A 17,010-nucleotide genomic window follows, 5' to 3' on the forward strand; every position below is an offset into this window, starting at 1 on the left:
GACAGGTCGTACATTAAAGGAAAAAAAAAGAGCATAAAACATAAAACAGCAGTTTCAGTGCTCCTTCACATTAATCCTTCTCTTGTCTGTGGATCTCTGAAAGGATGAATAAAACACAGAAATTCCCTGGTTTGATGTTTTCGTGGTGGTGCTGGTGCAAAATCTTCAGGTGTTCAGCTGGCTTGAGATCTGGTGACTCTCAGTGTCACAAGATGTGTGAATCACTTTTCTGGTCACTGAACCATTCAGTAACCCTGAGCGCATCATCAGCTGCACGAAACCATCAGGACAGAAGGCTTTCACTGGGAGGTAAAGGTGATCATCCAGAACCAGTTTGTATTGATTTGCAGTGATGCTGCCCTCCAAGGTCACTGTAAGGGTTCACACCTGTTCTTTTGTTGTTGTCTGTATTAAAATGATTTTAGTGGAAAAGAGCTGTATGACTCTAAAACAGATTTGTCTTTACCTCGCACTGATGCGGTCCGCGTGCAGTTGTACAGAATGGCTAACTCCCCAAACGCAGTCCACACCGTTATCGATGTGATCAGTTTGTTATGCTGAAACACATCCAGCTTCCCATCTGCGAATATGAAACAAGGACAATCAATAGGTTAAAAAAAATTTTAAACCCCAAATTTAGGACACAGACAATGAACATATCAGGAGCTAACTGAGTGACTTTTACATCTCACTTCATTTATTAAGGTCACGGTAATATCGTCTGGGTGAAGCTTCATTAGGTTTGTGTGCTTTTCAGGATTTCACCTGGCAGACGTGCCTCTTTAATATGCTGGTTCTCAGATTTATCAGGAAGAGAGAACATTTCCATTAAATTTCTAAATCTGCATATGAGACCAGAAACCCCACAAATGTCCCTTCTTTCTCATCTCCACTATAATAGATTGTAGCACAAATCATGATTAAAGAAGAGTTCTTTAGTCATTATAATTAGCAGCTGCTGATGTCTGTGTGAGTATTTAAAACCTCTGATGATGAATAATTATTCATCAGAGCTGTTTTGGTAACTCTTCACAGCACAAAACAAACGCTGTGTCGATTAAGCTTAGGTGCTGAAACGTCAGAGCTCAACAGATCAACAAACAAGGACTCTGTAATCACTGAATTTTGATGCGGTTTCCTGCCCAGGGTGAGACATCGCTTTAACACCAGACGGCAGAAGAAATGCTTACTTTATCTCTGACGAGCAAATGTCAGTTACAACACACTGGCAGAGGACAGACCATTGCTCTGAGGCCGCGTGGTCGTTTAAAAAAAACTTAGTTGCCTGGTTACAACCAAATATAAAGTGAATTTATTAATACATGAATACATCTGAATGAATAAGATAGAAAAGATGAGGGTAGGGTGGGTAAATGTGAATGTATTAAAAATAAAGACGTAGTGGGTTATAGTGCATTTCAATCAGTGTCCTTCCAAAATGAACTTTTTCTCTCTCCTGCCATGAATACATCACACCAGCTAAATTAATTCAGTTCACTTCAGTTTTAATTATTTAGCAACAAATCACAGCAGCAGTTGCCTCGAGGTGTGTTATATTGAAAGGTAGAGACCCTACAATAATACAGAGAAAACCCCAACAATTACATGACCTCCTCTGAGCAAGCACTTGGCAAACGTGGGAAGGAAGAACTCCCTTTTAACAGGAAGAATCCTCCAAGTGAACCCGGCTCAGGAAGGGGCAGCCATCTGCCACGACTGGTTGGGGGTGATCAATCTGTTACATGTCGGTTAGTTAAACTTTTAAACTTGTATACATTTGTATATACTTTCAATCTGTGCCTAACAGTCCAACCAATCAGACCCCTGCTGTTGTTTTACTTTGATGTTATTGGCTCATTCTCAGACTGGCTGTAGCCAATGAAAGCAAAGATCTCACATAGACCACAAATGGTCTTCTCAGAATGACACGACACGCACAGCAGTCACTGCTCAGTTCCAATGAAGCCACAGTCTGAAAGCAAAGCACCAGGTTCATTTACAATTTTGTTGCTAGACTGGACTGTTTGAAACATTTCTACTAACAAAACAACAAATGCCCTTCCTGGGTGTCGTATAATCACATAGTAAAAGAATGGGATTGCACTGACTATCAAATTTGTGGCTGACACTGATGATTTAGAGAAAAATTTATAAGAAGCCGGTGCAGTTATTTATCTATTTATTTTTATTCCTCGCCTCTTTTAAAGGGAAACAGAGAAATTTTCATTAAATAAATGAAGTCTTTTCTTTGAGCAATTAAATTGATGCCGCGGAGCAGATGAAAATTAGCCACATTTACTGACATCATATTTGCCGTTATGCCATCGACAGCCAACGAGATTTTGGCCTGTAGCGCTGAACTGATAAATCAGTGCATCCCTCCGTACTCTTCACTCAAGAAAGTACGAGAAATACAAAGCTATTGTTTCAACACACTCATCGGGTGGTGTTTTATAAAACCCAAGCCTTGTTACACTTTGGACATCTCACCAACCTCGACTACACCGAGGCCAAATTCATGACCTCTGAGTTTTGTAATCGCTGCCTGTTCCCAACGAGAAAACACATTTCTCTCCTTTATTAACACGAGTGAGAAAAAATGTAAGCAGAAGACTCCCAAGTGGAATCTGCTGTCTGCGCTTGTGTTAAATGTTCCGCAAATCCATTTATTTCTGTGTTATTCTTTGGAGAAGCGAAAAAGCTTTTTACTGGTTTCTCTTCAGTTCCTAAGAGAAACCACATGTAATCAACACTAAGTGAATGCATTTCAGGTTAGAAAAACACTGACAAAGAGCAGCAAAATAACTGGGAAAAAGAATTCCCAGAATCAGCCCCAACAAAAGCAAAACAAATGTCAGAAGAAATGGTGGCGTGTTACCCAAGGAGGATGCACAATGTCCCTCATGCAGGTGCCTTTCATTTCCCTGTCTGGAAGGGCATCCAGCACATGTATATGTGGCCACTGTGGCGACTGCATGTGAATAAGAGCAGCTTAAAGTAGCTTCTAATTGGATGATCAAACTTTTCTGCCCTTCATCGTTTGTGCACGTGTGAAATCTGTACATTAAACGTCATATTGCGGCTCATTGTAACTTTCAAAAGTAGCCCTCCATATATCCATTTTCATGACATCTGAGGCTTTAACAAAAACAAAGCACAGATGGTGCAGCTGTGCCGCACAACACACTTAATTGACATCCCTTTAAAAAGCCCTTTGCCTCGACTCCTGTTTCTCTCTCACCTCCTCCGCTTGCATCACTGGTGGGAGGGACTAAGCTGTGAGGCGAGGAATCAAGGATTTAATCAAGCGAGAAACAAGAAATGTCCTTTAATCCAAAAGCCTTATCAAAGCCAGGCCTTCTAGCAAAGGCACTTTCAAACCCTAAAATGATACACAACGTTTTGCTGTGAACATTCTTCTTCAAAAGGATGCGATAACGGGCAACAGGACAACCTGTAAAGTTACCTCACCACAGCGTCTTGTATATTCACCCTGTTGTGTTTGAAAAGCATGCATACAGTGAGTGGGCTTCTCTTGGTGCAAAACTTGAGTGACCTAACAGGTTGATAACAAACCACCACCAAAAAAAAACTACTCAAAAACCTTGAATGCAGCCCAGCTGGTGATGCAAACTGTTGCTTCCTCATAGCACATGGCTTCACATGTTGCTCTGGCTTCTCATTGGGCATTATGTGTCATATGACATCTTACACAGACGTCAGTGCCACAAGAATAAGCATGCAACAGTAAACTGAAGCAAACGGTGGAAGGAAGTTTATTTTTCCTTTCAAACTTAACTCCGGACTAAGAGGATGACAGGAAGCGAAAGTACCTGCCAGGACAAACAGATGGTTCCCAGGCTCTCCCTGCTTGATGACGTACTCTCCCTGCTGGTAAGTGTGCTCATACATGCACTCCACCATGTCTTTGATCTGCTGCAGCTCCAGCCTCTTCAGGTATTGGTTCTTGTTGAGGGCATCTGTCAGCAGCTTCTTTACACTGTCACAGACAGCAACAGGAGAAAGGTTAGAGAACCGAGCTTTACCGAGTGTTGCTGTTTGAAGATTAGAAAGCACAGTCTGTGTTCCCTGTAAGATATGAAAGGGTGAACATAATTACAGGAGCAATTACAGACCCGCTGCTTTGTTTATGACTCGGAAATGTTTGCGTTTGTGTTTTTGCTCTTCTTTTAGGAGATGAGAGATTCAGGAGTGAAAGTAGTGGAACCAAACTGTAGTCATCTTTCAACTGCTTTTATTCCTGCAATTTATTTTGAATTAAGTAAATACTGCACAGGAGAAAAGCAAAGACGGAAAGAAGAAACTTTTACTTATCAGTGGAGAGATGACTTTGAGTCTTTCTTCACTTCCTTTCTTGGTTTTCACGTCTTCCTTTCTCCCCTTTCCATCTGTGTCTGTTTCATCCCTCAAATTATACTTTAAACACTGAAAACCATAAAAGTTACCTCTTATATTTAACCAATGTGATCTTTTGTTTTCATGGACAGTCATTTGCAGTCTGATATACATTTAAATGCTGTAAAAAGATTCTACTGTGAGAGGGGCACTACAAGGGACTGTCCTCTCTCCCTTCCTCTTCACCCTCTACACCACAGACTTCAGCCACTGCACAGAGACCTGCCATCTTCAGAAGTTTTCTGATGACTCTGCAGTGGTTGGATGCATCAGCAGGGATGATGAGACAGAGTACCGGGCTGTGATCGACTCCTTTGTCACGTGGTGTGAGCAGAATCATCTGCAGCTCAACGTGGCAAAGACCAAGGAATTAATAGTGGACTTCAGGAAGACCAGGAAACACTTGACCCCTGTTTCAATCCAGGGGGTCAGTGTTGACATTGTGGAGGACTATAAATACCTTGGAGTACACACTGACAATAACTGGACTGGGCTAAAAACACCACAGCACTTTACAGAAAGGGCCAGAGTCGTCTCTATTTTTTGAGGCGACTGAGGTCCTTCAACATCTGCCAGAAAATGCTCAGGATTTTCTACGAGTCTGTTGTGGCCAGTGCGATCCTCTATGCTGTTGCATGCTGGGGGAGCAGGCTGAGGGTCGCAGATGCCAACAGACTCGATAAACTGATCCGTAAGGCCAGTAATGTTGTGGGGATGGAGCTGGACTCCCTCAAGGTGGTGTCGGAGAGGCGGATGTTGTCCAAGATAAAGACAATGTTGGATAACACCTCCCACCCACTCCATGACATGCTGGTCAGTCACAGGAGCACGTTCAGTGAGAGACTGAGATTACCGAAAAGCACCACTGAACGACACAGGAAATCATTCCTGCCTGTGGCCATCTCCCTGTACAACTTATCCACTTAACACACACGTTTCTTTTTTCTTTTTCTTTTTTAGCTATTTATTAATAAGTGACTTTATGTATATATATATGCCTGTATATATTGTGCTATTCTTAGTTAGTTTACTGTCTGTCTTTGTTAATGTTTGTTTGTAATGGAGCACTGTAACAAAAAAATAATTTCCCCTAGGGATCAATAAAGTATTCTGATTCTGATAGTTTTCCTCAAAGGGACCGCTCACCCCAGCATCAAAGGTAGATGTTGGTGTTTTCAATGCAGTTCAGTGCTTTCTGGCTTACGCAGCCAATGTAACTTATGCTGTAGAACCAACCACTCAGTTCTTTGGAAAATAATTCTGATTAGCATCAAAAAAGAAATGATTAGAATATTAGCAGAAATTCTGTTATTTTCTTTTTTCCTGTTGAATGCACTTTTACATTTTCATAACTCTTAACATAGTGGTATGCACCTAAAACTGTTTCCCAGCCTTATATGAAATTTGTACACAAGTTAAATTCACTGACAGGTTGGAATTATTTCTTTAAAATCTGCGTTGCCATCATTCTTTATTATGAGCTTAATCTCATCAAATATTTCTAATTTTATAGTTTGATCTTTGTTTTTAAAATATGCCGTCCACATTTCTGACTGGTCACATGGTGCAAACTCACTCTTCATCAGACACATGCAAAAAGTCCCCACATAAACAAACACAAACCAAGGGAAAAAACGACATAAATGAAAAATAGAAAAGGCATAAGAATAAATAACAAATAATAAATATTTATTCATTTTCATTCTTTAGGCACATGATATTAATGAAAAACTCATACATATTAGGGTGGCTGTTTTTCTATGAATTAGTGCCATGCTGTGTCTGTTTTGACTGGACATCCTCTCCGTGCGTGTTATTATCTGAAGAGCAGATGTGCTTAAAACATTACAGCTTTCTTGATGCAATAAACTGAAATTAGACTCCTGCAGAGTGTGAGCTTTTGATTTGACTTATTTTCTCCTCAACATCTGCCCCATTTCTTTCTTTCTTTCTTTCTTTCTTTTTTGCATATGCTGCAAACATCACCCCCGAGAACGTGCTCATGTCTAGATTGGAAATCCCTGGATTGACTTGAGTTGAAAACCACCTTTGTGTGGCTCTTAGCCTGATTGATGATGTGAGGGTAAGTGCAGTCAGATAAGGAAAAGACTCTTGTAGTTATGCAAAAACCTTGTTGTGATCACTTTAACAAAGGAATTATTTTCTTTCCGTCCTTATGCTTGTGCCAGCTGATTCCTGTTGTTGATCTACAGCCAACAACAGAAATCAGCTGGCACAAGCATGAACTTCCTGTCTGCGGTGATGGGTGCTTACGTCTGCACAGCGACATGTGTAGAAAGAAAATAGTTATTGATGAAACCGACCCAAAGATTGCAAACTAGCTCTGCCAGACCACTCGAGTCGCCACTTACTCATCACTCTCCAGTTCATATGTGTATCATGTTTGTAGAGAAGGTAAGATGCCAAACTCTGACTGCATCGTTCTGCGATAATAAATCATCTGAAGTGTCATCTGACTAAACAAAGTTTGTGGATTTTTATTGTTATAATGTAACCAGGTCTTAATTTCTGCAAAGAGATGTCTCTGCAGTCTCTCCACACCCAAGTAACTTGGACAGATAAACAGCCATGGATGGGGTCACTTTAAGTGAGCTGCTTTACTTGCTCTGCTGAAGTTTCCTTCTCCCACCACTGATTACACTTACACGGTGAGTTACTGATCCATCAGGCAGGACTCCCACATCCACATTACTCACCACATTTTAAATATTTTGTCTCCTGTGAAATGATGAGTATTCGCAGCCCCGGGGCTCCCTCCTGAAAACAGATCGAGTAAAAACGGGGAAAACATAAAATCATCACGAGCTGTCAAAGTTCACCGATGTGCATTTGAACAGCTGCAGCGAGGGGATGTATACGGCGAAGACATCATCTCCTTTGGGGAGCTGTGAAAAGGTTAGCAAGCACGGTTGAATGCTAACTATAGATCACGAGAGCGAGTCGGGGCTTGGAGAGGCGCACGGTGCGAGAGCTGGGTGGTCTGTTTATCCACCTTATCGTGTGTGATGAATTATCACTCTGGGCTTCATAAAAAGAAAGCAGCTGACATGCAGCCCTTTATTTTTCAGCCAACATCCCTTCCTCCCACCTAGCTGTGTCATTACCCTCCAACATGTTACCGTCATTCACACAAGTGTTGCGTATCAAAGCTGCCTACATGAGGGTACCAGACGGCCTCATTTACATTCGTTTTGGTTATATAATCCATGCTGGGCTTATTAGCGACACATGTTTTAAACATGAGGATCGCATTGAGAGGGAGGGACTCTGCATGCTATTGTTAATTCACTGCAGAGCTCTGCGTTCGGCTTGTACGATCTGAGGAACACTTGCGATGACAAAAATCAATTTTACTTTCATGCTGGAAATCTAACAAAACTTCATGTGTTCATTAAAAGACGTTTTAAGTTGTTTTGCTTGTGCCTGAGCTACTTATGTGTGCAGTAAATGATGGCACATGAGGGGGGGTGAGGTGGGTCCCACGTTTTAGTTGTTGGTCTCAGTTGGGTTTGATCACAAAGGATCTCTGTACACTCTTCCAGACCACCAAAACAAATGTAAAACACGACTGCCTCGCTCGGAAATTGCTGCATTTGCTCTTATTTAAACCGCTTAAGAACAAAAGCAGCCGAATGCCAAATCAGAGGAGCCGAGGAAACATGGGTGGCATCTGTTATGTGGTCAGTAAAATTAAAGAGAAACAATCATATTGATGATGCATGAAGTATCAGGATCACTTGAAAACTTTCATTGGTTGCTGTTGATCCAAATGAGATCAGCACCACTGAAGGTGACCATCATTAAGTTTAACCTGAAGCACAGACTTGGTGTCTAAGAATAAACGGCACTACAAAGATGATAAAGCTATTTTTAAGGGAAAGGTATTATTTGAAGATCAGGGTTGATAAAGCTGCTTCATCTGAAACATCTTTCATATTGCCTTTATTTCTAATTTCCACAGAAATCTCAACAGACAGCATACTGATGGAAACAAAGTTTCACAGTTGTGGGAAATTGTCTCACATGAGCTTTTTGGAGCCTTTGATATTAGATTATTGTGCTACATGTCTCAGGCTATTCACTCTCTTATCAAGTGTAAAATTGAATAAAATGGAAAGGAAGTTTTAAAGAGTTTGATAGAAATGCCCTCTGAGGTCCACATCAGTCATCTGCTCGCAAACTACAGCCTGCAGTGAGCTTAGCTAACAGTCTGAAAATAGAACATACGTTATGGAAAGCTCAACTAGAGCACACTTATCACGTTTATCGTGCTTGTTTACAGTCCACTGCAGTCTGTACGCTCAGCCAATGAGCAGCTCTCATACATAAAAGTGTTATCGACCTTCAAGTGCATTTCTAAACCTAATGATTATAAAGGCAGCGCTTCCTTCCTGAGGAAGGTGGTGTCCAAATGTTTATCTGGCTTCTTTATATTGCGTGTGTGTATCTGTGTATCCATATATAAACTAGCTCATTAATTTTTCATATGAACATATAAATAATGGACAACCAAAGCAATGTTAAAGGCAACTTTAAAAAAATGCTTTTGTCAAAGTTCAAAATGACCTTTAAACAGATTTATAAGAAAAAAGCTAAAAACTGTTGGGCGGCAGCCAGTCAGAGGATTAAAGCTGGCTGCACTGAAGAAGAGCTGCGCAGCTGTGCAGCAGGTTTGATTTAGAAGGTTTTTAGATTGGTGGCTTCATTTATAAAACATAATCATGATGAATTTTTGTGTGACTAAAGCAGAAAGTCATGTTTGTATAACTCCTAACTTTGAAGTGGACAAAAATCTTTTCCCCAGTGTCCGTCTGCTCTCCCTCCCACGGCAGTGATGATCGAGCTTCAGTTCACCTCGGTGTGGGTAACTTTTTTTTCATGACTGCTGGTCACTGGTTTGGATTTGCCAACCTGCCATTCAGTCCCCTCAACGTGTGTTGCATGGTCATGCCTAATGACTGTCTGCTGATATTCAGGTTTCAGACAAGTTTTTCTAACACAAAAAGGTTTGGGGATTTTGGACACACTGAGATTGCTGTCTCACTGCTCTCTGACATCCCTACCACTCGCAGCAGAGATGATCATGCTCAGTTCAGCTTATTGTTGCCAAGTTAGCGTCTGAACCTAGAGACTCAGAAACCTTTCACCCCCCCTTTACCATCTTTTTTTCATTTTTAAAAAAGTGCCTAGTGAAAAATAAATTGGGCTCTGTTGGGATGAGGCACACCTCCCTCTGTGCTGTTCAGTGAGCAGCAGCATCCACAGTTTGTTCACTGTGATAGAGGCAGCGTCCTCTCTGAGTGATAACAGCACTATCGTTAAACTTATGCAGTCTGATTTTATCAGACAACAAAATACGAGTCTCCGTTGAAGCTTTGACTAATCAGTGTGGATTAAAGAATCTCAAAAGCTCAAAACTGGTATTCAGGAGAGCAATACATCACGGCCCACGGTTCCTCCTGACTAAGCCTTCTTGTTTTCTGGCATTTTATGAGTGGATTTTACAAGACAGGCACCATCAGTTTAGGTTGATTTGAGATTTATAGATGGCAGATGTGATCCTCAGCTTCTTTTATGATTTGAATGTAAGTTCAAAGATAAATCGAAGAAAGTTTTCGAAATTGGGCTCCTGCTGTGTGTAGCAAAATCACACAATGGCTTTAAATCCAACATGCTGTATTTTGGCAGTTTAGCCAAAGACTGCAGATAAAAGATGGAGATACCTACTGTTACATCATTAGTTTGTGAAGACCCTCAGCAACTGAGTGAGGAATACTGACACTGCAGGTTCACACAGGACATCTTATCAACGCGTGACCTGCTTTAACAGCCTTTGTTCTACTAAAGGATCCACTAAGTAAAACTTAAAACTGGCAATTGAGACAATAAACGTAATGTTTTCTGTCTCCTGTACAAGGGGCCTTTTTTGGCAGTGAAGTTGCCCCCTACTGGTCGTTGGAGGTTATATCTCCAGCAACAGTTGTAGTATGAAGATCAGCGATTGCACGACCAGCACGTTTCAGCTTGCGGCCTTCATTGGGTCATCGGGGTGATAAAGCTATAATGATTTTCTTTTTACTGTAAATTTTGTAGTTTTAACCTCTTCAGACTTTTTGTTCTTCTGCTCTGCCCCTACTGGCCATTACAAGGAATGCAAGTTTAGGTCACTTCAACAGTAGCTTCTCTTTTCAGACCTGCAACAATAATATTAAAGGCCCTGCTTGTGCTGATTTCTCTGCCTGCTTCCAGCCACTAGAGGGCAGACGGGTCAACTATGACTGATTGGCCAAATTAATCTTCTTGTTTTGGGTGTCAACATTCAGTTAAGACATTTTTACCACTCATCATCTTACTCTTTGAGAGAACGAGGAAAGGAAGATTTGCCTCATTGGCTTACTTTTTTTTATTATGTCAAGCTAACATGCCCTTTAAATGTCCTTCTGCTTTTAGAGACTTGATCCCTTGAAACATTCTTAGTTCAGCTGACTTTACTAACTTGATATACCTCTTGTTGGGGTGGGACCTACTGTAATACAAAGTGAGAGCAAAGGTCAATAAAATAAGAAGACAAATTCAATTTGAAATGATTGGAAGGACGGAGCCCTGAGTTTACATCATTTTCTTTTATGCCTGTTTGTACCTGCTGGTGTGAGATAATCACTCAGTATTATTTCAGGTTGTGAACATGCTTCCTTGTCATTTATCTTGCATGACTACATAGCAAGATATAAATGCACTTTTATATGTTCAACATCTCCAAAACCAACGTTAATGTGCTGCTGTAACAGCCTCAGCTCTTCTGGTTTCAGGATTTCTATCAGGTTTTATGCCCGTGACCACTAATGAGGCTAAACACTGGTGCTGGGTGCTAAATGCCTGTGGCTCATCCCAAAGGTGCTGGATTGGGTTGTGGTGAGGGTTCCTCCACACCAAACTGCTGAAAGCGCTTCCTTACGGGCCTGTCTCTGTTTCATCGTGTTGAAACAGAAGGAAAAGTGTGGAGGAAGAATGATTTCTAAAAGTGTACTGTGCAGTGCGATACACAGCGGGACATTTTTTAATTCGACACTCTGACTTTGACTCTATGGTGTGGGTCACTTCTTTTTGAGCCCGTAAAAAACAGAAAACCTCATGAAGACAGGTTTTTTTTTCTCAGCAGCAGCTGTGAAATCTTGGACTGAATCATGTTGTTTTTATAACAGACTTTTGTTGCACGTCATTAGCACTAAAATCTTTGCTTCTTTGCCCACCTTTCACTTGCCACCCACACCTCTTTACGCTGCTTGCATTTTTAAAATCTCACCCACTACACCAGGATGGACTGAGCCTGAATGTGTCATGAACCTTTAGCTGGCTTCTCTCGCCGGCATATTTTTTCCTCTCCCTTTATGTTTTTAACCTTCCTGAAAACACGTCTCACCTTGCATCCTTTGGTACCCGAGCCTTCTCAAAGGAGAACTTTGGCAGACCGCTGGAGTCGTAGGTTCTTGATGTGGGTTCAGCAGATACCCCGGCTTTGGCGCCTTTCCTTCTGTTCAGGGTTTCCTTGATGCGAATGCTGAGGTTGGGGCTGCCCCTGCTGCTGGCTTTGACTGAAGGAGGCCTCGAAGCAAGACCCGCCGATGCTCCGCTCTTCATCACGTCCTGCAGTTTGTTGAGCTGGATGCACTTACTCTGCAGCTCCTCGCTCATCTCGGCCAGCACTCGTGTGTGTTTGGCCAGCTGCTCCTGGAGACCTTTGATCTGCTGCTCTTTGACACAAAGCTCCTCATCCTTCCTCTTGCCCTCTCGCTCCAGCTCCTCCACCCGGGCCCTCAGGAAATCCAGGGTCGAGTTTTTGAACCCACCGCCGTGATCTTTGTGCGCACAGCCATCAGTGTGTTTGTAGCGCTTTGATTTCATTGAACCGTTCCCCATATTGGCACCTAGAGACAAAAGAGAGACAAAGTTTGCTGTTATGATTTAAAAGCATCCTCCAACTGCACAATGAAATTTGGCACTAAAAGGGTCCGTCTGAGGATGCTAGAGGTGAGATTTCAAACAAAAGAGCTGACGCCGTGAGAGCAGAGAACACGAGAAAGACGGGAAGGGAGGAGAGAGAGATAGCAAATCAGTATTTAATGGTCAATGAGTGTGTCCTGTCCATTTATTATTCAGAAGGCAGGAAGTATTACATTACATGAAGAGTCACTCTGGTTCTGCTCAGACAGAAGCACGGTGAGAGGAAATGCTGTCCGGGGAGCTCATAACTGCAGAAATCAACAGAACGACTCCAAAGAGTGAAGAGCTGACATAGGGCAGAAATGTTGGAGAACAATCCTGTTTTTGTTGTCGCCCCCTCACACATACAGTAGACTTCATTCATGACATTCCTGCTGGGACGGTGTCACATCAGTCTGCAGCACTCCTGCACTTTATTCTGAAAATCAAACATACTGCTGTCATTTGTAATCCTGTTTCGAAAACCTGCGAGTGGAACCACCCCCGTTTATTCCCTTACTTTGATGCTTCAACTCTTTCACACACTGACTACCAAGCAGCAGTGTGACAGTGCAGACTCAGAGCAGAGGCAGCACCGTGCTGTCTTTCACTGATTTGACACATTAAAGGTTGATTCTCCCCAGTTTAACTAATTAAACCTTCCAAGGGGAGCGCGCACCTGCAACTTGCAATGCCTAGTCATTCTCCTGCTGGGAGTGAAGCCTGAATGTGCGCAGTCTCAGAAAAACTGTCCGCACTCACCTGCTTAGTTTTCAGAGCCTTCAGAAGAGCCCGGAGGTTTTTCGGAGTTAAATGAAGGAACAACGTGTCCGTGGATCCGCGCATCAGCAGAGAGGCGCTCCACCTGCTCGCATCCTCTCCTCCCTCCGTCTCTCTCTCTCTCTCTCTCTCTCTCTCGCTTTCATCACAGTCTGTGCGGCGCGTTCTCGCACGCGCGTGCGGCGACCGGGTGTGATTGCCAGGTCAGGTGTGAATGACGTCAACCGCGACGTTTACGTTTCTACACTGAATATATTGATTACTTGATGTGCGTCGCTGACCCCGATCAATTATTAAAAAAAACTTTAAAAAAAACCCGGTGATTTTCTAATTTTACATTTAAGTTATTTATCTGGGCAAAAAGCAACCACTTTAAAGCGTAATAATTTTCATTTATCAGAAAGCTTTAATTAAAGTGATTAAATAAATTGATTCATTAAATTGTAAATTCCTTAAAATTACGGAAGGCCAATCAAAAAGAGTTTGGTGAAGAAGTGAAAACACTACATGTACTATGTGTAGCCCTGGGAGTCAACCAACCTTCATTTCAACACATTACATATGCGTACTTCGTAGTCACCATGAACCATGAAATGTTCCAAATTTATTTTGAAAAGATAACAGTAGATTGAACAAATGCCAAAAGATTCACCCTGATGGAAGCAACTGGAATTCAACAAGTAAAGGATGCGGAGGGTCCAAAAGGATGCTCAGTGCTCCTGAGAAGTGACTCATTTCATACAGACGCTGAACGTCTCTGAGAGAAGCGCCAATAATCTTACAGCACAACTTTGTCATTTCCTCCAGTTTGCTCCCGGTTTTAAGATTAAGATTACAAACAAACAGAAAATGAAAGTATTGACTCAGTGAAGGAAATGGAACAGTTACATTACTGTCATGTCGACATTAAAACGCTGCACTTTTTCTAAAACATACATCCACATGTTTAGATGCCTGGTTTCAGGTAGAAGAAGCAGACGTACAGCCTGGTCAGCTCGGACTCTGAGCAGAGAACAGAAATCTTCACACAATGAAACGTGTGGCTTGTTGTAGTGGAAAGAAACATGTCTGAGTTGTCATCAGCTTCCTCATTTAAGTATGAATCATGTTTTTGTGTTTTGTATCACAGAGCGTGCTTCTACAATCACTCAAATCAATACACTTAATACTTTTCCTGCTTCGCTATGATGGTTATGCTGGCTGATATTCGCCTCTTTAACTGATGTTACCAAATTAGATACTGGTTAGATAAATCATCTTATTGTGTTACGATTAAGCTCTGCTTTAGTCACGGGCGCCACCAAGGAGGGGGCATGGGGAGCACTGACCAAGCCCCAAAATTTGCTGCCCCCCACCAGTGGCCCCCCTAGCAATACTGTCCTATGTTGGTAATAATTTTAATATACCTGTATGTGGTGTGCCGCGCCAATATTTTTAGTGGCCCCCATATGCCACCCCTAAAATTCTGGAGGCGCCCCTGGCTTTAGCACTTCACATATTTGTAAGCAATGTCTGCACTGGCTCACTTTAAAGATGCGTTAAGTATTTTTGTCCACTTGTGGGCAATGGTGCAAGAGGCAAAAACAGCACCTGATACAGTGATATACACCAGCTATATTATGATTTAGTCGTGTTTCTGACCACCTGTGGTGGAGGTCTGATATATGGTGCACAGCAGCTACAAGGAAGGAAAATATTTGTCTCTCGGCTGCTCCACTTTCCCACAAGCTTTAGGGGAAAATATTGAAGAGAACTAAAATACTATCAGATTTTGGAATTGTTACATACTGTTTTCAATGCTGTTATTACAATTTTCAATAGCACAGCCTTAAAGAAATACAACAAAAATCATTTTGAGTGGATTAATCAGGCGATGAGTGTAAGTACAGGCTCATGTTCTTGTCTTGGTCTCTGTGCGGCCGTGTTGTCTGTCTAGCTTAAAGTCTAGACTTGAAGCTGCAGTCCTTCACACCAGCAAATGATTAATTGGTTTTCCTAGTGTGTTTGTGCATGAAGCAGCCTCGCCTGCAGCAGATTCCATTGACAGGCACAGAACAATAATGGCAGGTGGCCAAAGCTGATTCATCTGCAGCACTCGGGTCACAGCAAAATAATAATCCAGGTCACTGACTCCCAACCTGAACCTGAGAGGAATCTCAGAGGCCGGCTGATGATCTGAGGACGTATTCTGAATGAGCAAACAGCTTCACAATAAAGGCGTTTAGCTGATATACACCTCCTCCCTGTGCTGGAGTAGGGCTTTAACAACTTGCTTGAGGGCACTCTGGCAGGACTCATCCTCACTTTGTGTTATTATTGAATATTTTGGCAGTATTGGGACTCTGCTTTTAAACCCTGTGGCCTCACAGCAGGAATGTGTGGTGTTTGGGTCATCCTCACCAGCTGTAGTTATGAGTTTCCTGTTGTTGTTTACAGTGTTTCATAATCTCACAGGAGGTTAAAAGTACAAAATACTAATACTATCTTTGTAATTACACAATGAAGAGTGTAAAAAACACTTTACCAGGGGTGAGCTCAAATGGGTTCACATGTGCACTGCTGATCTTAACTTTATATTTTTTTAACAACCCCATTTCCCAAAAAATCATTGATTTTCCTGGGGTGCGATTACAAATAAGCATGTGTTCTTATTGCCTCGTTAAATAAAGATTGTAGGGGACATTGCACCATCTAGTGGAGCAAATTTGCATCAAATGGAAGTAAAGCTCAGCCTTGATTAAACTTCAGTTGATATCTCTTTCACAAAGTGCACACTGGTTTTGGTCCTAACATCATAATGGTTTTTATATTCTATTGAATATTAAAGTCACAGACTTGCAGTAAACACCATTTACTCAAACTGCAAGAATATAATTAACTGTTAGGGTCATTACCTTACAATATAAATCCATATATGTTAAGGTACCATATAAATAACATTGAGTTAAACTGTCAATAAGTAACTGTTAGGTTAATATTCCTATATGAAAAGGTTCATACATTAATAAGGCATAGTTCTCACTTGAGACTCCAGCAAAAATTATTATAGTTAATTATTAAAAGAGGTGATGTTCTCACTTTTGGTCTGGTAGCTACAAAAAGTGTTATTTGCTTATAAATGCGTAATAATGCAATTTGATTCAATTTTATTTATACAGCGCCAAATCACAACAACAGTCGCCTCAAGGCGCTTTATATTGTAAGGTAGACCCTACAATAATACATACAGAGAAAAACCCAACAATCATATGACCCCCTATGAGCAAGCACTTTGGCGACAGTGAGAAGGAAAAACTCCCTTTTAAAAGGAAGAAACCTCCCGCGGGGTTGGGCTCAAGGAGGGGTGGTGCCATCTGCTGTGACTGTTCAGGGTGAGAGAAGGAAGACAGGATAAAGACATGCTGTGGAAGAGAGCCAGAGATTAATAATCAGGTGTGTGTTAATGTTAACCACACGAAACCAATAACCAAACAAAAACATAAAGCTTAGTACATTTGAACGACAGCAAAGTGAGTATTTAAGTTTAACTTTATTCACATTATTACTGTTAATAACTGTTTATACAGCTTTATTATCTAATAACTCGTGTTCATTAATTTCATGGGGCTAAATTTAAAATGTTCCTCTGTAGTATTACTCGTGTCACATGAAACGTAATAACATAAGTATATTCTAAACGTAAAAGGCAACAATCCCATATTTTTAAACTCCATAGCAAAGTGGTGGATTATTTGGAGAAAAAAAATCTTCTTGTTACTTATTACATCCGATCAAGACTGGAAATTTTCTCTTTAGTTTTCTTTTTCTTTTGTC

At 41.4% G+C, this 17,010-nt stretch overlaps 1 protein-coding gene across 2 annotated transcripts in view; it reads right to left on the reverse strand.

Moving 5' to 3' along the window:
* prkg2 (protein kinase cGMP-dependent 2) overlaps window positions 1-13,319 on the reverse strand; it is a 38,286-nt gene extending 24,967 nt beyond the window's left edge. For both annotated transcript variants that reach the window (XM_063489308.1, XM_063489307.1), the window contains exons 1-4: window positions 13,180-13,319; window positions 11,858-12,362; window positions 3,834-4,000; window positions 467-580 (exon numbers count right to left, since the gene is read on the reverse strand). In XM_063489308.1, coding sequence (XP_063345378.1) covers window positions 467-580; window positions 3,834-4,000; window positions 11,858-12,354 — 778 coding nt within the window. In that variant the 5' untranslated portion in view covers window positions 12,355-12,362; window positions 13,180-13,319. The remainder of the gene's footprint in view (window positions 1-466; window positions 581-3,833; window positions 4,001-11,857; window positions 12,363-13,179) is intronic.
* Window positions 13,320-17,010: the final 3,691 nt, after the last annotated feature.

This window comes from Pelmatolapia mariae, linkage group LG12, assembly GCF_036321145.2.
Source record: "Pelmatolapia mariae isolate MD_Pm_ZW linkage group LG12, Pm_UMD_F_2, whole genome shotgun sequence".
NCBI classification, from domain to species: Eukaryota; Metazoa; Chordata; class Actinopteri; order Cichliformes; family Cichlidae; genus Pelmatolapia; species Pelmatolapia mariae.